The sequence below is a fragment of the Peromyscus californicus genome, unplaced genomic scaffold, assembly GCF_007827085.1.
Source record: "Peromyscus californicus insignis strain IS unplaced genomic scaffold, ASM782708v3 Scaffold_13__1_contigs__length_99412109, whole genome shotgun sequence".
NCBI lineage: Eukaryota > Metazoa > Chordata > Mammalia > Rodentia > Cricetidae > Peromyscus > Peromyscus californicus.
In genome coordinates, this window is record NW_026294424.1 from 69,231,664 (window position 1) to 69,255,814 (window position 24,151).

The following is a 24,151-nucleotide window of genomic DNA, read 5'->3' on the forward strand; positions in this document are numbered from 1 at the left end:
GAACCTGTCAGGAGTTTATAATCATCTTGTTTAATCTTGAAGGAGTGACCTTGCCCGAGTGCCTGGAAGTTAGGAAGTTGCCATCTGTCATTGTGTTTCATGCTCTATGTCTTCCACACACTGCCAGTCCTTAGGACCATTCTAAATTAAGGACTAATTCTCAGGTTGTCTTCAGTGTGGTAGTTAATCTATGTAAAAAATAGTTGCTGGTCTTCACATTAATCCATTAGGAGACTTCATACATTTATTTGAGATCTGGCAGGACTTGAATCTGTTTTTATTGCCTCTTAAACTCAGACTGAGCATTGTTTTGATGTGACTTTTTTCTTTTAAACGGTTGTTTTTCCATTGTGCCCAGGCGCTCACACACATCCATCCATGCCACGCTGTGCACGTACAAGTCAGAGAACATTTTAAGGGAGTACATTCTCTCCTTCCACCGTGTGGCTTCTAGGGATTGGACTCAGGATGTCAGGCTTGGAGGCAAGTGCCTTTACCCATGGAGCCATCTCACTGGCCCCTTGATGTGACCTTATAAAATCTCTCCAGAGAAAGAGAGTCTCTAGATACTAGAATGGCTAGAGATGTTGAAGTTGGAGGGAAACATGTACGGAAACGAGCCATTAACATAGAACTTGACTCTTTGACTCTGAAAAAAGACAGCAGTAGATGTACTTCTAAACATCTTTCTCGGCTCCAATGTCGCCAGCATTCCTTTCCTTCCTCTCTCATAAGATAATCGGTCTTGGGGTGTGTGTGACAGTACTGCCAGTGTCTATGTGAACACCAGACCGCTGGAGAATGCAGCCACCTTCCTGGGTCCCTGGGCCCTGTGTTACCTAGGTTCCTCATGTGGTCTAATTTTTTTTTTTTTTAAATTAAATGTGGGAAAGCCAAGAAGTAGGTTGAGTGTGTGACTGTAAACTTTGATGACGTTGCCCCCTGACTCTTCCCGACAGGAGCATGAGTAGTCCTTTTAGATCGTGGACCTTCTGCTGTGTGGAAATTTCCTTTTCATTTGAGCCAGGTGTGTTTTCACATCAAATTAGCCTTGTTCGTTTATAAATGGATGCAGGGTCGCCTCTGTTTCAGTGGGAATTTAAATTAATCCAAGAATAGGGACATAATTTTTCTGTGGGCATTATGTCAATATCCTCTGAATTATGTGGCAAAATGAATTACCTACTTTGCAGAGTAGAAAAATGACATTTCAACCTGTGCCTGTGCGTCTTGGCAGCCCGCATAGCTTTGTGATGGGTGTTCAGGGCCCCGGCCCGCATCTGGACTACACGGCACTGAGGGTCCGGGAATTGAGCTTAAGGAGTCTGACTGAAGAAGGCTTCCTTCGAGTAGAGACGTTATTTGGGGACTCCATCTTGAAACTAGGAGGGTTTTGATGTTTGTTTCTTTAGTTGTCTATGTGGCATTGGGCATGTGTGTTTACATGTTCCCGTCTGTATGCACATGCAGGTGGACAAGTGTGTGTAGAGGCTGGAGGTTGAACATTGACTTACTAAAGCAAGGCCTCTCCCTTGAACCGTGAGCTTGCTGACTCAGCTAGCCTAGGTAACCAGCAAGCCCTGTCTCGGCTTCTGTACTGAGGTTATCGGTGGGGCTGCCAGTAGGTGCTGGGGCTCCCAACTCTAGTCACATTTTCCTTTCTCTTGCACAGCAAGTGCTTTTGACCCCTGAGCCATCTCCCCAGCTCCTAGGGGCTCTTTCTGATGGCTTTTAGAACAGGGATTCAGAAAACTACACATGTGGTCACTGGGTTTGAGCAGCCAACGGATCAAGAAAAAAAAATTTAAGTAGTTAAAAAGGTCAGAAGATTTTTGAATAAAGTAAAAAATAAAACTCATCATCTAGTTGGGGATACCACTTCATTAAGGTGGCATTTTGTTGTTCAAACGGGTTCTGCGTTGAAAATATCTGGGTGTAGGAGACTCTAGTTGAAGTTTTTACTTTGTTTGTTGGACAAAGTTCTGATTTAAAATGCCTACTTGGGGGTTGGTGGTGTGTGTAGGTCAGTTTGTAGAGCTTGCTTAGGATGCATGGAGGTGCCGTGGGTTTGATCTCCCCAACATAAATGAGCATGGTGGTGTACTCCTGTAATTTCAGCACTCTGAAGGTGGAGGCAGGAGGATTAAAAGTTCAAGGTCATCCTTGGCTACATAGGGAGCTTGAAGTCAGCCTGGGCTAGATGAGACCAGGCCAAAGTACCCATTTGCCAGTTTTTAGATATCCTTAGGAAGGGACAAAATGCAATATATTTCCAAAATATCTATTCTAAGGATTTCTGTAACACATGCCTATAATATTTCTTTTAATTTTTTTTTTTAAATCAGCTACAGTTATTTTATACTGCTGTTTGAGGGTGGTTTACATTCCCTCTCGTTATAACAACACTGTGACAGGAATACAGCTTCTATCCAGACCCAACTAGAATGGTGACATAGTGTTAAAAATGGCCACTGCATCACCGTTCTGCCCCAGCAAACCCAGAGTTATAAAAACAAAAATCCATCCTCTGACCACTCCCATTTGGCCTTTTATTATTTGGAGTCTGCCCCTTCTCCTGCTGATTATAGAGTACGGGCAAATTGTATTGGGCATGGGAGCTGGTTAAGGTGGGCAGGGCCAGAGAGGATCTACTCAGAACCACTCCCCTGCAGGAGATGAATGGAAGGCGAGTCTCCCCAGCTTCCTTCTGTGTGCCTGAAGCCTCCCGGTGCTAGCCGCCAACTCTTGTTATATGTACCGCATTCTTAAAATTAATTTTGTTCTTGTTTTCCGTGTGGACCTGATGGTGCTGAGAAGAATATTTTTCAAAATCACCAATCTGTGGGGTAAATCAGTGTTTCGGATTTTAATTGCATGAGCAACAAATTCTCACATTACATTAACAAATTACTGCCTACAAGCTGATCATTGTTGAGGATACCGGATGGCTTAAGTCTACAATGCTTTTCAAATGGAAAAGGCTATTTTAAAAAAAAAAAATCTGCACAGGAAACATGTAACTTAGACACTTCTTAGGCTTATCAAAAACCCCAACTTGGGAGGAATTAGGGAATGTGTCATTTGATATCCTACTTATTTCAGAATGTCTAAGAAACTACAGCTCTGACTTAACCTGGAGAATTGCAGAGTTATGTATCTTTAGCAGTGGAATGCATATTTAATGCCGTACATGGTGCATTGAGCCACTTATAAAATGCAGATAAGCTCAGATTTTCATTTTAGGAATCAGTTCTACCTAGCTCATTCTTTATGCATTAAACATTTTCCTAATACAACCTGCCATGGACAGCCCACACTGGACCAGTGTGACTTAGCCTTTTCAGAATGAGGTATCACACCACCAGTACTGAGGGCAGGGCTGGGACTAAGTAAATAAGAGGACAGAATCGGAGGAGGCCCTCACTCATAGGTCCCCACATGCACCTTCAGGGTTAGTGTTTCTGAACTGTGGGCGGCTTCTCTGGGCCCTTCTAGTCCTGGCCTCCGTTGGGTTCCTTTAAGATACTTTGTTTAAAATCAGCAACAACAACAACAAAAACCACACAAAGTGCTGGGTCAGCCCTTTAGCTTACAGAAGTGGGGGTTGGAGCAGGAATCTTCATTTGGTGTCTCAGAAAGTCTAATGCCTATCTAAGGTTTAGGGCCCTCCGAGGCCCAACAGGACAAAAGCAATTCAGCTAGCCTCAGGTAATGACCCACCTGGGATAGCAGCTTTAAAAACCACCACCAAAACCTCCTCAGTTAACCAACCCAGGAGCAAGTAGGCCAGTGAGACCACATCGCCGGCCGCGGCCAGCCATTATGTAACCGCTACCAGGTGTCACGCTAGAAGGCTTGTCACTAAAGCAAAGAATAATTGATAATGCATGTTTGAGCTCTTCCAATTTTTTAATTAAAAACGTTTTATACATTCATTTTTGGCTCCATGCTCACTGTATGATTAAAAAAAAGTTGGAAGAAGAAAGTAGAAACAATCCCTACAACAACAACGCCCTTTCAGCGTTTAGGAATTCTTTCTCTGTGGTCCATCTTAGGACATGATGGCCCTAAGCAAGGGTGAGGGACAAAATCAGTGGACCCAGCTGATGAGCTTGAGATGTTTGCGTCCTGCCATCTCCGCCACCTCTTTGTGGACTTCCCTACTCATCGTTAATGTCAGTATTTTTTTTAGACTCTACCTGTCTAAGGTGTACATGTAGATTTCCTGCCTCTTGCTTCTCTGTTTTGAGAGTAAGAGGACTAGGTCTCCTGGCCAGGAAAGCCACAGTTAGACTCCAGTTAACCCCTTAGAACATTGATCACTTGTTCCCTTGGGTGGTCTCATATCCATTCCCCAGCTCTTACTGGGTGTCTGCTGCCACCAGACCTACACCATTAGTCTAACCTGTGGCTCTTGCCATTGAAAGTCTGATGAAGGAGGCAAAGCGTGAGCTTGAATAACAAAGTCAGGTGTTCCTCGGGGCCCCAGGAACGGGGATAGAGCTTGACTTGGAAGAAGTGTGGGGTGGCTTAGAAAAGGAGGGTGACTCTTGAGCTGAGTCCAGAGGGACCCACCGTATGGCTGCTGCGGTCTCCAGCAAAATGGCATTCTCCTCAGAGTCCACTATTGTTTTGTGTCCTACTTTTCAGCCTGATCCCACAGTTGCTCGTGATAATTAAATGAAACTTGCCAGATGGATGCTTTCACAAGATGATGGCTCGTCTTCTTGCTCTATTTGTGAAAGCTGGCATTAGATCCAAATTCTCAAGGATGCTACTACCTTGAGGATGGCTTTGGAGAGTAGTGGTTCTTTTGTGGTGTTTGCCAAATGGCCTGCCATCAGCAGGACCAGGTTGAGTGACAGGTGGGTGTGTCATGCATGTGGACACCGACCCCTGCCAACCCATATTGCTTCCGAGGAGGTGGGGTGCTCTGCAGAGGAGCAGTGGTCCTGCAGAGATGTCATTTATCATTGTTACTTCCCTGGGGGAAACAAACTCCTTAAGCTTCTGACCCGCCAGTCTTTCCGTCTCTCATCTGTTGCTCTTATTAGTTCATGTGTAATTGATGTTGAAATCCCAGCCTTCAGGTTAAAACACACTGTCACGCTGTCTTAAAGAAGCGATTTTCAGAGCATTAAAGGGAGAATGAAGGGTGGTAAATATTGTCCATTTAATCTGTAGCCAACTTGCTTAATTGGGGGGGGGGGAGCATAGCATTCCAATAGAAAACAACTAAATCAGTAATAATAGTAAAAATAACAAAGGCATCATTATACATCTGTGAGTCATTCTTGGTTCTTTTTAAAGATGTTTATCACATTTACTTACTTGCGTGCCATATGCCCCAGCATGCTTGTGAAAATATAAGCAAGCTTGTGTGAATACCATAGCATGCACGTGGAGGTCAAAGGGCAGCTAGTGGGAGTCTGTCCTTCCACCGTGTGGGTCCCGGGAATCAAACTCAGATAGTCGGGATTGGTGGCAATCTTCTTTACCTGCTGGGACATCGCAACAGCCCTCATCCTTGCTTCTTTATATGTTCCGTCACATTTACTCACCACCCTGCAGGATGGTCGCCATTATGCCCTTTCTATAGATGAAGAAACAGAGTTAAGAGAAGGATTCGGACGGAAGCTTGATCAGTTTGGATTGTCCACTACACCCCTGCCTTGCTGGTTCTTATAGCCTGGGCTTGTCTCCAGTGACACAGGGGACCATCTCTACCTGCAGGATGTTGACTGTTAACCGCATTCATCCTCAAAGGGTTAGAAGCCCTCGAGGATATTGCCATCAGAATCATACAGTAGGAGTTCATCTTCCTTTCACTTGAGAAATAATTTTAAGAATTTGAAATTGTTGAATATCAATTGATTATTGTAGTTACACAGGACTGCCAAATTAGAGTCTTCCTGCTGGTACAATTTATGTTTTTGCTGATTATACTCAGGCTGTAGATAATATATATGAACAAAACCATGGGACTAGTTTCCTTTTCCCATTTTCTGTCTGTGTTTTTTGTGAAATAAAGGTTTAGATGCTCACACTGTCATTCACTATCGCTTTTTAACTTTCCTGTAAGGATAGCAATCCAACTCTTTCATCAGCACCACCTCTTGCACATCCTTAAAGGACAGGATAGCTTCTGTTTTTCTGCAACAACTCCTAATTTTATCTATTCCATTGCCCGTCATTTAACATGAAGTGTCCAGGCAGGTAGAGTGGCTTGAACTCCTATTATCAAAGAGTCTAAGTTGAGAATGCTGATTTTTGACCTGAAGCAGAAACCAACCAGGTTGATCTTGGCAGCCTCTGCCATATAGAGTTCCTCAGGATCCCTATGCCTTCGGTGGATGGGGAGGGTCCATGCTGGGCTGGACAGCATCCCCACTGAACCCTCGTGCCACCCTGGGTATCTCCCACCCCTGGTGTTTGGGAGAGCAGCAAGTCAGGTTCCTTGGCTGCCTCCTGAAGGACCTAGGGATGGGATAAGAAAGAATGGAGAGAATCATCCGGGGTTGTTTAGCAGACTGACATATGGCTATTTCTCTTCCTGCAGCAAAACCAGAGATCCTGACGTCTGAAAGGAGCAAGAATGGCATGCTCCAGTGTGTGGCAGCGGGATTCCCGGAGCCCACAATAGACTGGTATTTTTGTACGGGAGCAGAGCAAAGGTAAGAGGATTATTTTTGGCACTGCTTAAAATTCAGAAGGGAAGGGCTATAATTCAGTTGCATTTTAAATGTGTTTTCAGCCTTACTATTTATTTTTTAGAATAAAAAGCTGCGTTTCGATTATTTCTTTTTCTCCTGTATCTTTGTGGCTTTTTAAGAAGGGATAATGGCTATATTTTTCCTGGTCGACATTAATTTTGTTTGCTGAAAAATGATTACTGAATGACTTCTCTATTTTGGTGGTTATCTTTTTGGGTTTATCATGCAATTTCTAGCCTGCAGGTAGATAAAGCAATTTCCCAGGACAGAGTAATTAGATTTCCATTCTATACACAGGAGGTAATGTGTGTGGGAAATGTGGCTGCAGTTATCATGAAAAAAATTACCTCAGAAGTTAATTGCCAAGTAACCAAAAAGTAATGATCGCACAATTACAACATACATATGGCGTTTGTGAGCAATGGGTTTGAAAAAGTATTTCTCCTTGATTAGGTGCCCAGCCCCCGAAACAAGGAACATCTGCCATTGTGTGGCTTTCCCTCAATGTCCGCACTTAAGCCTTAAATTGTCCTCTCACATTACCTGAAGATGAAAATGGGGTCAGTGTGCCACTTTTACACATCAAACACCACGTTGTACTCCAGCTTCCAAAGCTCAGTTTGGCCTCATGAATAGTCAGAATAGTGGTGGACATTTTATTTTTCATGGGAGACGTTGTATGACCACACATCAGGATTGGTTATGTTGGATTGCTGTTTTGGTGTGGGTTTTAGCAGAATGTTTTGTTTGGGGTTGCATAAAACCTCTGAACGTTGTGCCCTCCATGACACAGCCTGCATAGATAATCTTGTGCTCAGCAACACATTTACATGGAAGCTAACCACCCTGTGTAAATGCTGGTCCAGCGTACACCGTGCTCGGCTGCACCCACACCTCTGCCTTGGTGTATCTGAATTCTAGAGGGTGGGGAGAGAGAGGAGACAAGATGAGCACCTGACATGTGTCGGCCTTTAGAATGCAATGGAAAAGAGGTGTCAGGGATGTCTTCCTGAAGAGAAGATCCTTGCAGACACAGTGGTCATCCCACACATGGGATGTGCTTCCGATTCTGGACCTCAGGCTCCTCCCTACTGCGCTTTCTGAGTCTTTCTTGTTTTCGTTTTTGTTGATTTCTTCTAATCTCCTCTTTTCCACTCTTTACCTTCAAACACCACTCCCCCTTTCCAAATTTGTTTCTTTCTAAGAGTCTGTGGTGTGGCGGGATCTGATGCTGGGGGCCCTTTGAGTCCATCTCTTTCGGCCGCCCTTGAGATGGTACGGCCATAGAAACCTAACAGTGGAGAATTGACGAAACCTGGCAAAACTCAGCGGGTCAGGCACTTGGAGGAGTCAGGGCACAGGTCCTTGTCCAACCTCTGAACCTTCACTCCCTCTTTCGGCTCTTCCATAGTATTTTCCACACTCATAGGGCCCCAAGGGATTCCTTCTCCTCAGGCCATCCCGGCCTTGACGGCTGGGAAAGGGTGTTTTCATTGGGTCTGAGTTTCTAGTCAGACAAGTGTGCCAGACCGAGGTGTCACATGCTTTTATTTGGTTTCCTGGTGGAAGCCCCCCTGACACACTGTTGCTCTCTTTTGTTGTAGGTGTGCCGTTCCTGTCCCACCAGTGGATGTACAGATCCAGAACAGATCTGTGTCACCATTTGGAAAACTGGTGGTTCAGAGTTCCATAGACTCCAGTGTCTTCCGGCACAATGGCACGGTGGAATGTAAGGCCTACAACGACGTGGGCAAGAGTTCCGCCTTCTTTAACTTTGCATTTAAAGGTAACAACAAAGGTATACTTCCTTTTAATCCAATCTAAGGGGATGCTTAGGCTCTGTGTACCATACCATGATCTTAACTCCATTCCAATATTGGTCATATCATTTCTGGTAATGCCTACGTCATACCATGCTGTCATCAAACTCACAGGCTCTCACTCCATACTAGTCTGCTGATGAAGCTTATGCTTTTACCAATGTAATCTTAACCATTTTGCTTTACCTGTTCTTTTTGTGTTTGTGTGAGCTTCTTGACAAGTTATATATATGCAGTTAAGTTGAGTATTGGGAACCTTCCTGCCTTATGCATAAAGAGTATAATTAGGAGACTTTAAAAATTTAAACTCACTGGATGTGGTGGCACATGCCTTTAAGCCCAGCACTTGGGAGGTAGAGGCAGGTGGATTTCCGTGAGTTTAAGTCCAGCCTGGTCTACAAAGCAAGTTCCAGGACAGCCAGGGTTACACAGAGGAAACCCTGTCCCAAGTATCCAATTAACTAACTAACTAACTAACTAAATGATTAAATTCAATTAAAAATTTTAGATGAGTCACACTTTGTTAAATATCTGTCTCAAAATATTAACAGTATCCTTTATATGATTTTGTCAGCAAATGATTTTTCCCCAATTTTATTTGTGTGTGTGTTTATGTTTATACATGCTTGCCAGTCTGCACTGTCAGAATCTATAGAGCTTTGTGCATGCTGTGTAGATGGCCTTCTGTGAGTTACACGCCTCGTCCAGCCAGTTCTTTCTTTACATTGTGCTTCCCGAGTGACTAACAGGCCACATGACCGAATGCCCACATATAAGACGAGGGTACTGGGCACCTGAATTTCCTTTAGTGCCCAGTTTCTGTGATATTTAGTAGTGGCTGTAGGGCTCATGCCAAAAAGCTGCATGTCCTCAGCTTTTGGAGAAGGAGGGGCAGAGTCAGAACACTGCTCTCTATGTTGTTACTTTTCTCAGACAGAGCAAGGAAAAGGATGCTTCAAAAATACCTTTCTTCTCTGTCAAAGACATTTATGCTCAGTGTAGAACATTTAGAAAGCATAAGATAGCAGAAAGAAGAGAACCAGAAAGGAAGTCCATTCAGATGGTGCTTCTCATTACAAACAGCGTAACCTTCTGTGTGTGCTACGGAAAGTTCCTTTTCTCCGTAATCTGGTTTCCACGTAGATCTTGAAAGATGCCCATGCCCATGCATTCATTACACCATGGGGGTGTGGGTATAGTGCAACGTCAGATCACTTACCCAGGTCCATCCCTAGCACAAAGTAACAACAACAACAAAAACAACAATAGAATAAAATAAAAAAGAGGGAAAGGAAGAGAGGAAGGGATGATGTATTTGAACCCCAAGAGTAGGATGTGTTCCCTGCATGCGCCATGAGAGAAGTGGTTCAGTTTGCGACAGGTGGTGGCGGCGGCCGGGCTGTTGTCCTGCCAACGGCTGACAGTCACAATTCTCTTCCCTTGCAGAGCAAATCCAGGCCCACACCCTGTTCACACCACTGCTCATTGGTTTTGTGATCACAGCCGGCCTGATGGGCATTATTGTGATGGTTCTCGCCTACAAATATTTACAGGTGACCGATCATTGATTTGCTCTCTCTCCCGGATGCCTGCCTGCCGCCATGGCCGAGGCATGGATGGTTAAACAGTGACGTGTGTCTTTCTCTTTCTCCTCCAGAAACCCATGTATGAAGTACAGTGGAAGGTTGTCGAGGAGATAAATGGAAACAATTATGTTTACATAGACCCGACACAACTTCCTTATGATCACAAATGGGAGTTTCCCAGAAACAGGCTGAGTTTTGGTCAGTATGAAGCAGGGGCTTTCCACGCAGCTTTCTTGTGTGTACATAACCGTGGTTTTTAAGGAACCTGCCGTGGCTTCCTTTGTCTTGTTTCACCTGAAACAAGAAGTGCTTTGTCAAACCGTACCGGAGCTTGGCTGGGTTAGCAAAAAGAGCATGATAGTGAAGTGTCTCCAGACACATTCGCCTTCAATTGCCTTGTTGACTTTGGAACCTCGCAATTTGTCCACCGGGTCCCTCCCGCTGACCTTGTCTTCCTTTCTAAAGGGAAGACGTTGGGTGCTGGTGCCTTCGGGAAGGTGGTTGAGGCCACTGCATATGGCTTGATTAAGTCAGATGCTGCCATGACGGTCGCCGTGAAGATGCTCAAGCGTAAGTGTCCGCGGGCCATTCGCTACCTGTGCCCACCACCAGTTTGCCTCACGGGGTTGTTTTTCTTCTATTCGTTTTGCTAAGATACAGTGTTTTCCATTTTAGCAAGTGCCCATTTAACAGAAAGAGAGGCCCTCATGTCAGAGCTGAAGGTCCTAAGCTACCTGGGCAATCACATGAATATTGTGAATCTCCTTGGAGCGTGCACCGTGGGAGGTGAGTCTTGTCTACAGCACCTGTTGCCATCTGTCAGGCTATCAAAATAGGATTTGGACAGTGCTTAATTATAAGCTTTTTGGGAGACTTTTTTTTTAACCTAGTGTTTTGTTTGGTTTTGTTTTTCCTAAGAATGTAGTTGGTTTTTTGTTGTTGTTGTTTTTTGTTTGTTTGTTTGTTTTTGTTTTATCATTTCTGTGTATTGGGAGCCTTCAGACTTCCTGTCATCTCGTTATTTTGAGATGTAAGCTATAGTTTTCTATGCACTGTGTTGTAGAGCATTGGAACCACTCCCCACAACTGTATTTTGGGGCCCATTACTCAGCCTCTCGTTCCCCCTCCCCTTCGTTAGTCTTAGGGACCTCTATCCATCTCTCTGCAGATCAACATTTTAACTTCCACAAATGTGTGAGAACACACAGGATTTTTATTTGTGCGGAGCCGCTCACACTCTCCTTTGCTCATTAAACATTGCACGCATGTATTGAATTGGGAAACAGCCAGGATATATGCAACGTACTCTCATGGATGCTACATCAACATAGGCCCTTCACTGGCTCGGCTCACCCAGAAAGAAGGCTTTTCTGATCTTAAAGCTTTCCATATTGCTGGGTCGTAATTAGTCACTCAGGAGTTAATGTTCATTTGCCTTCCATAACTGAAAGTAGCCCCGAGCCTCCCACTTCTCAAATGCATACCAAATAGAGCAAGCTTTTCACTTCTGTTAAAAAGAAGCTTCCAATTCTAACCCCTTAGTCAATGTTCCCCTCAAGGATGTCTTGACGTTTGCAGAAGGCATTTTGTTCTAGAGGAACAAAGGTGTGTAGAGTGAGCCGTGGCGGTCTGTCTACAGAGAGCCACGGGACAGTAGACAGGTTTAGATAGTGTCTCAAAACAGCCCCCATAACATTCATCACGCCACGAATTGTTCATGAGACGGTTTCTACCCACGGTAATTAGTTGCCTGTTAACTTCAGAACTGTGCTTTTAAACATTCAGAGCACCAACCCTCCTTACAACCAGTAATGCTCAGCAAAACGGGTCGTTTCAGGTTCTTCGCCCACTTTTCCATGGAGTCTGGGCTTAGCTGACCGTTCCATGTGGTTACTTCCCTACCGGGCTACAGCTCGGGTTCTTCATTTTCATAATAACATTACAGCAAGGACACAAAAACCTGTCGTACTCAGAAGTGCATCAAAGGGTCCTGGCAGGAAGCTTGATCACAGTTGAACCTTGGAAAGTCATCAGTTGTGGCCTCGAAAGCCGGCAGTCACGTCTGGCCCCTAATGTTCATGCCACTTAGACATCTAGATAGAAAGGGGCTGGCTTGTTTTATTTCACTGGACACAATGCTGCTCTTTTGATAAGTGATGTTAATAGATAGAATTATGTTGGGACTAAGAAGGCTTAGCCACTGAAGCTGAATGTTAATAGCCACGGTCACCCTTGGGATTTCTTCGGGAGGCAGGATTATCTATCGTGTTTCTTGCATCTTGCTAACATTTTATTATATCCTCATAGGGCCCACCCTGGTCATTACAGAATATTGTTGCTATGGTGATCTTCTGAATTTTTTGAGAAGAAAACGTGATTCATTTATTTTCTCAAAGCAAGAAGATCAGGCAGAGGCGGCACTTTATAAGAACCTTCTGCATTCAAAGGAGACTTCCTGGTAAGGCTGATTTGCATAAATAGTCAGCTGTAGACAGGCAGTTCGTGGGGTCATGAGGGTTTGCAATCAAGGCTGATTCTTTAAAAAATGAACTGAGGTACTCTGAGGTGTGAAATCAGAATTATTAAATTATTTACACGTGACTCACTCTTTCAGAAGTTGAAGATTCAAATTGAGATTGTTACTGATTTCTTTTATTGCGTGTTTCTGTTCTTCCCTAACCAAATGCCTGTTCTACCTGTTTCTTTTTACCGTGGTTCCGCTCTTGTGTTTCCATTTATGTTCCTGACCTTGGGTTTGTAGGTACCCTCATAGTGGAGTTATTTACAGGGAAGAAGCCATGCAGTCATAGTAAGTCTTTGGGGCTGAGCTGAATGGCCAAGAGCAGTGAGCATGTTTCCATGTGTAGAATTCTGGTCGTCGGTACTGTTATTGTGTCCCTGGCCTGCTCCCTCACTCTATTGTGTTATGAAGACAACGTTATTAAAGACCATTGTTTGAATTCTGGACCCCTTTGACATTGGTCTGAAGGATGATGATGTAAAGAGTGATGTATATGCAGCTTCAAATTCCTTGGAGAAAAATGAATTGGATGTACAAACAGAGTAGAGATCTCTATTGTGGCTTGTGTCTCCTTTCTTCTCAAGAGTGCTTGAGATCCACCATAGAAGAAGCCTTCCAAGGTCCTCCAGGCCGATGGAAATCATATTCGCACCTTTAGCCCTTGCATTTCTGCAGTTATGTGGTAGATCTTACCTCTTTTCATGTTTCCTCTCAGCCCTGGGTTCAAATCCTTGCACCAGAAACTAAAATAATGAAATTCCATAGGAAGTGCACTCTGTTTTTAGACGGCAGGCTTTTAAGACTTTTAAGACTTTTAAGGAGACCTCAGTAAATGCGGATGGACAGTTATCTTGTGAAGCCTTTTCCCACCACTGAAGTTGAAAGTATCAAGTGAAGCTTTGTCTTTTCATTTTAGTCCTGTAAGCTTTAGTCGTTTATCATGGTAGCGAATGCCACAAACCCCATCTTTCGTTAGTTTCTCTTGAACACGGACTCTTCATAAAGAGGCAGGAGCCACTTTACCTTGAGTCTGGAGCCTGGGCGGGCCCTGCGTGTGTTTTTTAACTTGCTGAAATAATGGCCTGAACTGTTCTGTCCTGTGTGGTGTTCTTTGCGCTTTGGGATCCCATATGGGGTTGGAGCCACCAGCATACTCTGAAGGAGGTTGTTGTCATGGTGTTTCCATGCTAATCAGAGGCAGGAAGTACTAGAAATCTTGAAGAGTCTCCAGCCAAATGTTGCAGATTCAAGAGGTCCAGATGGTCTAGAAAATCATCCAAATTATTGGTGTTTATCTGAACCAAACTTGGTTTTCTAAAACCTCTTCCCTCAGTCGCTGTGTGCTAACCATCTCCCCCCTCACATGTCTTGGAAGTGCCTTGTTAACTTCCCACTTGTCTGACTAGGGGCTAATTTAGAGTCTGAAGTAATGTGAGGTAACGGTTTTTGGCTCCTTTTCCCCCATTAAATCCACTATAGCTGGAGATGGGTCTCTTCTAACCTGATCCCCCTCATCCCCAAAAAAAGACATTCCTGAGGATTGGACCTTAATAGTGAATGGTAAATTAGACCTTCATATCGAAGGGTAAATACTCGTATCTCACAGAACCCATTTGAAACTTTTCCTTCAATGGTTGCATTACCTTTCTTGACATAAAAGCAGTCTGCTGTCAGATGTAGCAGGGAAGAGCTGTCTCGCCTAACCCAACAGTGTCAGGGCTGTGTCCCCTTTCCAGTTCTGTTGAGTTCCGACTTCGGTGTTTCATCTCTCCAGCAGTGACAGTACCAATGAGTACATGGACATGAAGCCCGGAGTTTCCTACGTTGTACCAACCAAGACAGACAAAAGGAGATCCGCACGAATAGGTGGGTCCCTATCAAGCAGCAAAAACAACCCGGCATGCAGGGACTGTAGTCAGACCACGTTTTCATCTTGTCTTGGGGATAGGGGCTGGGGGTCAGGCGCTGAGTTTCAAGAAATGTGGTACGAGGATTTCTGCCTCTTTCCCACTAAGTGGAATGGCTACATCATTCCCAGGGATAACCTTCTGTGGCCAAGCAGGTGGTCAGTGGCACTTAGAGCTCACAAGTAGATGTTTCAGACAAATGCATGTTTTTATATCTAATATCTTACTGTTATATTTGAGGTTTTGAAAATGGACCCACCATTGTCCTAAGGATTCTGAAACCCTATCGGGGATTATTGGCTAGCTGTTGGCTTTGTGACTCTGTGTCCACCTTTCCTTCTCCCTGAGGAGGTGATTGGCCCAGGAGTTCACTCTGTTCATTCATTGCTAGTCTTTGGTACCGTGACTGCTCTTGGCCTCTCCTTTTTATTGCTAAGAAACCCCTGCCTTCCTCATAGACTCGTATATAGAAAGAGACGTGACTCCCGCCATCATGGAAGATGATGAGCTGGCTCTGGACCTGGATGATTTGCTGAGCTTCTCCTACCAGGTGGCCAAGGGCATGGCGTTCCTAGCCTCCAAGAATGTGAGTGGCAGTGAGTCTCAAAAGAGGCACAGAGTCCCCCCGCCCCCCCCTTTTTTTTTAACCTGAACATTTCGTAGTCCTAGTTAGAATGCAGAGTGTCATTTTGAAGTGTGGTAACCAAAAGCAGAGGAAATTTCGTTTCTTCACATTCCAACTGCTGTCTCTTTGGAGTCCCTGCTCTAATTTATAAGCTTGAAAGTGCAAACCTGTCTAAATGAGCTTCCATGAATATTCTTTTATATGCAGTGAATTCATTTAAAACTTTGGCTTCAAGATGTGGGATACACTTCTAGAAAATGGAAAGATAATGGTTTTATCAGCCAATGTGGGAGTCCGGAGTGGGCCTCGCTGTTACTACGGTACACAGCTGGGCTCCCTGAGGGTGAGCCCCACAGATTGTGTGTATGGGGTACCAGGAAGTAAGAGGTCGGAGAGAGCAAAGAGCAGTGAAGAAAAGGATGGTGGTGGGAAGAGAAGGCTGGAACGTGATCCTGGTAGGGACAGAAGTATCCCCCAGGGGAAAGGAATCACCCAAGAGTGACATTTCCAGGCAACTACCAAACTAAGAGACTGGCTGAAATGAAGACCTCCTTCCTTATGTCCTTGGGAGATATCAAGTTGAAGCTGTGAAATTTTTTTTTTTTTTTTTTTAAGGAGAAGACATTCAAAGAGATGCATACCAAATGAACTTTCAGCTTAGAAATGCAGTTTGACTATTTATAATACATTTTCGTATGAATGAAAGCAGTCGGAGGGGGAGAAAGACATTTATTAGAATTGGGTTGGGAAGCAATTATAGTAATTAGAGTCCCGATCGTGTGAAACACAAAATGTGCATATCATTTGCAGCATACTTTTTATTTTTGGTGTACTAAATACTTTAAAACAAAAGTTTTTTTTTCTTATGTAAACAGCATTGTAGTATTAAAAATAGTTTTCTCTTGGAGAGCTGATGAGAATGGCTGTCATTTTCTTTCTACCCAATAGTGTATTCACAGAGACTTGGCGGCCAGGAATATTCTCCTCACTCACGGTCGGATCACAAAGATTTGTGATTTTGGTCTAGCCAGAGACATCCGGAATGATTCGAATTATGTGGTTAAAGGAAACGTGAGTACCTTTCTCTGTTCTATGGGACTACACAGAGCGTTTTGGTATCCTGTATCCAGTTTTGAGGCAAAATTGTTTTCTATGATCGCCATAATCCCCAACCCCTACCTTGTAATGCCAGCTTTTTAGCAAAATTTAAACGGAATGCTGAACATTACTACCACTAACATTTGATAATAGAATTCTTAGTTATAATTATGTAATTAGGGGGCATGTGAAGGCAACAGAAATAGCCTTAATTTTCATTATAGTCTGAGAATAGCAATGAATTTGATTTTGCTCAACTGTAACAAATGTAGACCTGAAGGTCACAGTAGGCAATTTTTTCTTTCTTTTTTTTTTTTTTTTGAGGTTGAAATACTATGTGAAAATGACTACAGTCTAAGATGGTATCAGAGTTAGCTGTATGGAATGCTGGGTCTCGTAGTCAGTGTAGGGCTGTTAGGTAGACTCATAAATAATGGTTGGTTTGTGGAACATAGTGAATTTTTCAAAGTGCTATATTTCACCACTGGCCTTTTCTGTAACCTCAAGCATACCCGTGCCTTAGAACACATTGTCTTCCAATTTTTATAGCAGGAGAAACTAAGGTGCTGTATATTTCAGTGATTTATATCTGAGATAGCATAGTCAATGGGAGCCAATGGGTATGGAAGGCCATAACCTTCTAGATATATATTCTTCGGTGCCTGCTTTTCCCAGGACCATTTGAACAGTCCATATTTATTCCTGGAGGTCAAGTTTTGTGTCTGTCATAATGATGCAATGCCTTCTCTTTCATCACCATGGTACTCTGTTGGTAGGCTGTGCACAGCTTGGTTTTGTAAAGGTATTGCTGGCTTTATATCCTAGCTCAATCATACAGTTCTGAAAAGGCTCTAGCAAGGTCAGATTATTTTGTTTTTTGTTTTTTCCAGAAGAATTGATAAAACCAAATTCTACCCATCCTGGCTTAATACTTGAAGGAAGATGGAAAATACTTCAGTATTTCAGTCTCTGAATGTTGATATAGGGGCAAATGATAAGGAAATGGAGTGTCTCGGCCCAGGCTGGCTGAGTTCTGACCTGGTCCCATTTGTAGGGTGTGTCACTGACAAGAGGTAATTCCTCAGTTGTTAAAGGAGTTGGCACTTGGCAGAGGTCTCAGAACAGGCCCAGGCCCCTTCTCATTCCTCTTGGTGGTTTGGAAACCAAACCATCAGGATAGAGCTTGGGTCCCAGCGCCTCCCTGGCTAACTCTGCAGGTGACAGGTTAGTTGAACTAATCAATTGTCTGAGGGAGTTGAAAGCAAGGAAATGTGCATGACATGGTGCTGCATGGGAGCTGAAGCTGTAGTCGTTGTGAAGTCTCTTTGTTCTCTGAAAATTCTTTCAGTTCTTGAGAATTCTTAATTATTTTTCCACCCTGGGCTCTGAGTCCAGGGTAGCTTATGGGCCCCTTGTCAGAATACCATTTCAGATGAACAAAATACTTAGATTTAAGCAAGAAAAGCTTTTTAAAAGAGAATTTATGGTAGACAACATATATGCTTCTTTATTGTATGGAGCAACATATCAGAAAAGCTATTGTAATTTCAAAATGATAGTGAAAGTTTTGTTTTGAGATTCCAGTAAATATTGAGATTGAATGTGAAGGTGTCTGGTGGCTGCAGAGGACGAGACATGAGTCCTTTTTTTTTTTTTAACTGCTTTTTTATAGTTTTAGAAAATGCTAGACTTCACTTAGAAGTTAATTTTTTTAGATACCCAGCACCCTTGAGACACTCATCAATCCTAAATTAACAGTCCTGTTCGGAATTGCAGCATAAAATCTGAGGATAGATAGTAGATGAGTTTTATAGTTTGTATGTGTATCATTCCCTACCCCAACCCCACACTAAAATAACCTTAACCCTCGAAGAGGCTCTCTGCCTAGTGTTCAGTCCTAAATGGATTTAAAGGATTGATTTAGTTTCATGTGGCAGATTAACATCCAGAAATCCCGTCAGACACTAAGAGGCACAGTCATGGTGAGTTCGGTTTGACCGAGTGGAAGGGTCCTGAGTGTCTCCTGATGGAAGCAACAATTCCGCCACTTCCCACCTCAGAACAGCCACAGCTCCTCTCCTGTGTTAGTCTGGGTGCCTGTTAGCGAGTCGGACACCGTCAGGCGTTTTTACCTGCGTTGCCTCATTTATCATCCCGTGCAACAACTCCCGGCGTTTGAAGTGTTATTTTTGTTTTGCAAGGTGATTCTGAGGCTGGCTTATCTGTATTTAGATAGCTTCTCCAGCAGGCGAGTGAGGGGTAGTTTGGATTGCGGGTGGCAGACGTCCAAGAGTAAAGAAAGGAAGGGATCGAGGCCAAGGGTTGGCAGAGAAGTTCTGCAACAAAAAGTTCAGCGCTGGATCCTTTTCTCTTTCTCTGTGTTTTGGTTTTTCGAGACAGGGTTTCTCTGTGTAGCTTTGCGCCTGTCCTGGAACTCACTTGGTAGCCCAGGCTGGCCTCGAACTCACAGTGATCCGCCTGGCTCTGCCTCCCGAGTGCTGGGATTAAAGGCGTGCGCCACCACCGCCCGGCTCTTTCTCTGTTTTATCTTTCCTGTGCCTAGCCCTCCTCATCCTGGTCAAAGATGACCGATAGCTAGCAGTCATGTCTATAAGGCAGAGGCATGAAGGGGTGCCGCCCCAACTGCATGAACCTAGGTATTTTAAGGTTGTTTTTTTTTTTTTTTTCCCTCATGCCTCTGCATAGAACTTGGATCTTAGCAGCTAAAACTAAGTGGTCTGGCTCTAGCTAGCTGCAGAGGAGGCTGAGAAATGTAGTTCTAATTGGGAGAGGCCATATATTTTGTTGGCAGAGGAAGAGTGAAACTCTACGTCTTTTCGTTGTTCGAGGCCATTATTGGGGGAAGGTTAGAACCCGTGAACTTCTATGTTCTTAGTTTATTTACTACACTGACTCAATGCCCCCATTTTCAAAGGGCGTTATTAGAACCCTAAGTCATAAGTGGAAGAGGGTGGCTGGGGGTCATGGAGCTTCAAGGTCTTGTTAGGTAGTACTTCCCCCTGCCTTCCAGCCAGGTCTGCACCAGCACAGCTGTCTGTCGTCTGGTCATTTGGGCCTCTTCATTAACTGGTTGGATCTCTGTGTTTCCTCCTAGGCCCGATTGCCCGTCAAGTGGATGGCACCGGAAAGCATTTTCAACTGCGTGTACACATTTGAAAGTGATGTCTGGTCCTATGGGATTTTCCTGTGGGAGCTGTTCTCTTTAGGTAAAATGTTCCTTGCTAAAGACTACCTCATTGACCAACAGTTTCTGGGAGGTTTCCTCCGTATCCTACCAACTCAGGATTAACACTGATTTGCCACCTCTCTGTGCTCCAGGAAGCAGCCCCTACCCAGGGATGCCGGTCGATTCCAAGTTTTATAAGATGATCAAGGAAGGCTTTCGGATGCTGAGTCCAGAGCATGCACCTGCAGAAATGTAAGGACCCGTGGGCCTTTTTCTCAGATAATTTCACAGATTGAAATGTCGCTTGGTTCCTTTGGTGGCTACCCAGGCTCAAATGTCATGGCTGTGGTTCTTTTCATATTCTCTTGTCACCAGTAGTACAGAAACTTTTGACAGTATCTCACACGCACAGGGTTTTATTCTGTGTATATATGGTACTGCACACATCCTGGTGCATAGCCCAGATTTGTTATTGAAGTTGTTGTTGTTGTGTGTGTGTCTGTGTGTGGGGGGGGGGTGGACAGGCAGACAGCAGGTTAAGGCATCGTGATGGACATCGGACCCCTATTTTGCAGGTATGACGTAATGAAGACTTGCTGGGATGCTGATCCCCTGAAAAGGCCAACGTTCAAGCAGGTCGTGCAGCTCATTGAAAAGCAGATCTCAGAGAGCACCAAGCATGTGAGTGACAGGCCAGGCTGGAAATCCTCTTCCTCCTTGCCCTAGAGTCGTGGTCCCCAGGCTTCCAGGATAAGGACTGATCTCCCCCATCTCCCTGGCCTTCAGAGGGTGGAAATAAAACAACGGAAGCCCCTTCTTTCTGCTCACACCCTCCCCGACTTCCACTTCCATTCAGATCCAGGGAGATGTGAGATGGGGGAGGGGGGCTTGTGTTCAGATCTATGGAATTAGATGTTATCATAAGGCCAGGCCATGCTTCCTCCCTGTCCTGGAATGTCGATCATGGGACTGTCTGGTCTCCTCCTCACACGGCAGGGCCATTCATCCTGGGTGGGTTGGGGTGAGCTAGAATGGAAGTCAAGTGAGCTCACAGTCAAGTGAGCTTTCAACAGCCAGAACCAGCCCATGGCAATGGCTGAGATGCCCACAGCCATATAGAAGGGTTGTTTGAAGTTAGGACATCCCTCCCGGTGATTTTGAGGAGTGTGGAATGAAACAAATCCATTATTTCCTGTTTGGCTTTTAAGGAAGAATTAGCCATCTTTCCTGGGAGTAGATTTCTGTTGTAGCTCCCCCCCGCCACACACACACCCCTCGGAGCTATCTGCTGGGAGCTATCTTTTCTAATAGAGCACCACTGACCCTTTTGGGTTAATGCTTGCTCTGTGGGGCATCAAAGCACATTCCAGATGAGACATCATTTTCCACCCAAGTGCTTTGATTCCTGACAAATGGCCTCTGGAAGATCATGGGTGTCGCGGCAAATCACACCAGCAAGCTGGGCTGCAGTTGGCTCTAGGGATCGGGAAGCCTTCTTCTTCGTAGGATAGCCGGTGCTCGCTCTCAGATGTGTCCTGTGAGGAGAGAGGGCAGCATCGCAGACACTGTGCACTTCCAGTGTAAAATGATTTCCTTGTGTGTGGGGAGGACGGAGGCCGTGGAAACCCACTCTGGGTTTTGGTCACACTGTCTCTCGCCGAGCCCTTGGCTTCAGCTGCTCTGCAGCCCCGAGTGCCTCCCTCGGCGTGCTGGGCTTATTTGACGGTGGGCTCTTCCTCGACAGATTTACTCCAACTTAGCCAACTGCAACCCCAACCCGGAGAACCCCGTGCTGGCGGACCACTCCGTGAGGGTCAACTCCGTCGGCAGCAGCGCTTCCTCCACCCAGCCTCTGCTCGTGCACGAAGACGCCTGAGGGGCAGTCAGACCCATTCTTTTGGCTTCCACGATGGTTGCTTTGTTTTTCCTTTGACTTGTGTCCCACTTCAGGGTAGCCGGTCCCCCGACCCCAACCCCACTGTGATCCTGTCTTTATGAGCACACTTTAGTGGCTGATCGACCTTGCTTTTCTGCCGTCAGCCGCCACCGTCCCACTGCGAAGGTCCAAACTGTATGTATATATTTTTCCCAATAGCAAAGCAGCTCCTACTGTAAACAGGACTCCTGCTTTAGAGGAGGGTGGGTGGGGTGAAGGTAGGTGCCCAGAGTTCTTTGCAATGCTCCTCTGAGTCTGTCTGAAAAGTATGGCCAGTAGTTCATCTGCAGAATAGAAGTAGTCCTGTTTGGCCTAGAGAAGCCCCTCCAAGATGATGGGGAAATTGTAGTGAGACTAGAAAGCGAAACCCAGGCCCTTTGTGTGGAAAGTAGACCATTATTAGAACAGAGGACACGTGAAAACATCTGGGCTTAAGAAATCTAGTAGTTCATGCTGAGAAGGAGACCTAGGCTGTGAAAGAAAGTGCCCCGGAAGCGCGAACAAAGATGCTTTGCTGTGGGCTGCCGAACAGGCTTTTGTACAACTGACCTGGTTTTTAAATGGAGTTCGCTGTTAGGGAGTGGAATTGGAGACAAGGCCTCCCTAGCCGGCATTTGTATATACTCATCGATACGTTGTATGTGTTCATGCATTGGAGGGGGGAACCCCACAAGCTTTAGCTTCTGTGTACAACCCTGGCATTAGGTCTGCTGTGTGTAAGAATAGATTAAGAGCCATACAAATTTGAAGGAAACAGTTAATGCATTTTTTTTAAAGGAAAAATGTTAACTGCTAAGCACAATCTTTATAAAGCCCCTTAGCCAACGTACTTGCTCTGTAGATTGCCGAGAACAAGCCTCCCAGCTTGAGAGTTGCATTGCAGCCCAGGGAACTCAGGCTGTTTGGAAAAGGGTGCCATTGTACCCCATGATTCCCACAGGAGTGAGAAAACAGTACGGTCCTGGTTTGGATTCTCACGTAGCAGGGAGTGAAAGTTAGATTCAGCCTTTTTTATAGGCACATCCTGGACATCGGGCCAGTATCTAAGTGTGTGTGTGTGTGTGTGTGTGTGTGCGCATGCGTGTGTATATGCGTGTGTATATGCGTGTGGGTGAGATATTTTGGGGACCTTGTTGTCCTGAGTCTTTGAGGTCCTCCAGTACCCAAGAGGTAACAGCTTTCTCCACCACTGTTTCCCTGCACATCGCTCCCTGTCCAGAAGAGTTTACCCAAAGCCACCACAGAAGCTTAGCAGAATGGAGTGCTTAAGGACCTATTTATTTGTAATCCACCTGCACTTAGGACACTCTTATCTATATTCAGCATACTGTACCCATTCCTTAGACCTTACATAGTGCAGCCGTTCTAGGAAAACGTAGACTGGAAGCCTGGATCTTACCTTGTAGTTCTCATCCCCCCACCCCCATCATCACTGTCCAGTATAAGTGATAAGTGTGTACATGGCAAGATGTCCGTGTTGTCTTGCAGGGTTCAGGTATGTTGCCTTCATGGTTTCCCCCAGTTCTTTCCTCCTTAGACTACATTGAGAGACATGCGGCCGTTACCCTGGAAGTGACCATTTGCACTGGAGTTCTACACTCTAGCACCTTTCCAAAGTGAGCTGGTTTGGAGGTTGGGTCGTCTGTCACGTACAAGATTGTCACTGTTTGCCCTACAATGTCTGCAACATTCCTTTGCATTCCTATTGACTTCGATTATAGTAAGGAAAGTAGCTGTTCATTATGGATGTCTAGGTACTTCAGGGGCACACCATTTTGAGAATTTGTCTTGGATATTCTTGAAAGTTTATATTTTTATAATTTTTTTTTTTACATCAGATGTCAGATGTTTCTTTCGGTTGCTTAATGTTTGGAATTATTTTGTGGCTTTTTTTTGTAAATATTGAAATGTAGCAATAATGTCTTTTGAATATTCCTAAGCCCCATGAGTCCCTGAAAATATTTTTTATATATACAGTAACTTTATGTGTAAATATATAAGCTGTGCAAGTTTAAACATGTTATGGTTCATGTGTTTTTTTTCTGATATGTTGTCCAATTGTTGACAGTTCTGAAGAATTCTAATAAAAATGTAAATATATAAATCGAATAAGTTTTTCTGTTTGATTTTTAAGTACATTCACCCGGTTAGAAAGTTCTGTACACAATTTGCATGAAATACATGTAGGACTCTCATATCACACTAGGATTTATGTACTTGAAAATTGAATAGACATTTATTAGTAATTTTAGTGTGTTCTATTTATTTTTATCCTTACAACCCGGGGTCTCTATTTAAATTGAGAAATGTAGAAAACATTTGGAGAGTTTTCCACATAGCTATGATTAACATTAGGTTGATTCATGGGAAGTGACTATTTGTTGGCAAAATAACTGTAAATAATAGCAGTTTCATGTGGTCCAAGCTAATCCACCCAGCATGTTTTCTCCTAAAACAGATTGACTAAAAATTAGCTTCAGTGGTAATGTACAAGGTTGTATCAGGGATCTGAAGAAAGCAGTTTATGTTCTTGTTGGTGTAGGGTTTGAGGTGAGGTGACCTCGTCATGAGTCAAGGTAGATTCTCTTGCTCTACTATCAGGCTTCTAATGACAGAGTTCTGGTCTTGCTGGCTTCTGGGACCGAGTTCAGTGCCCTCACTTGGAACCCTGTGGCATGTGAGGAGGCTACTTTCCTGTGGCTGGATCATTCTTTGGTACCAGAAGGAACCAACCAGACCATTGGAACCAACTGGGATG

The 24,151-nt window shown here is 44.4% G+C and overlaps 1 protein-coding gene across 2 annotated transcripts in view; it reads left to right on the plus strand.

Annotated features, from left to right (window-relative positions):
- Kit (KIT proto-oncogene, receptor tyrosine kinase) overlaps positions 1–23,200 on the plus strand; it is a 78,511-nt gene extending 55,311 nt beyond the window's left edge. The window contains exons 8-21 of one of the 2 annotated variants that reach the window (XM_052735178.1): positions 6,560–6,674; positions 8,318–8,511; positions 9,980–10,086; positions 10,191–10,317; positions 10,585–10,689; positions 10,795–10,905; positions 12,427–12,577; positions 14,415–14,506; positions 15,006–15,133; positions 16,121–16,243; positions 19,386–19,497; positions 19,610–19,709; positions 20,033–20,138; positions 21,202–23,200. In XM_052735178.1, the coding sequence (XP_052591138.1) occupies positions 6,560–6,674; positions 8,318–8,511; positions 9,980–10,086; positions 10,191–10,317; positions 10,585–10,689; positions 10,795–10,905; positions 12,427–12,577; positions 14,415–14,506; positions 15,006–15,133; positions 16,121–16,243; positions 19,386–19,497; positions 19,610–19,709; positions 20,033–20,138; positions 21,202–21,333 (1,703 nt within the window). In that variant the 3' untranslated portion in view covers positions 21,334–23,200. The remainder of the gene's footprint in view (positions 1–6,559; positions 6,675–8,317; positions 8,512–9,979; positions 10,087–10,190; positions 10,318–10,584; positions 10,690–10,794; positions 10,906–12,426; positions 12,578–14,414; positions 14,507–15,005; positions 15,134–16,120; positions 16,244–19,385; positions 19,498–19,609; positions 19,710–20,032; positions 20,139–21,201) is intronic. The other variant, XM_052735179.1, reaches the window with a different exon arrangement.
- The last annotated feature ends 951 nt before the right edge of the window (positions 23,201–24,151 follow it).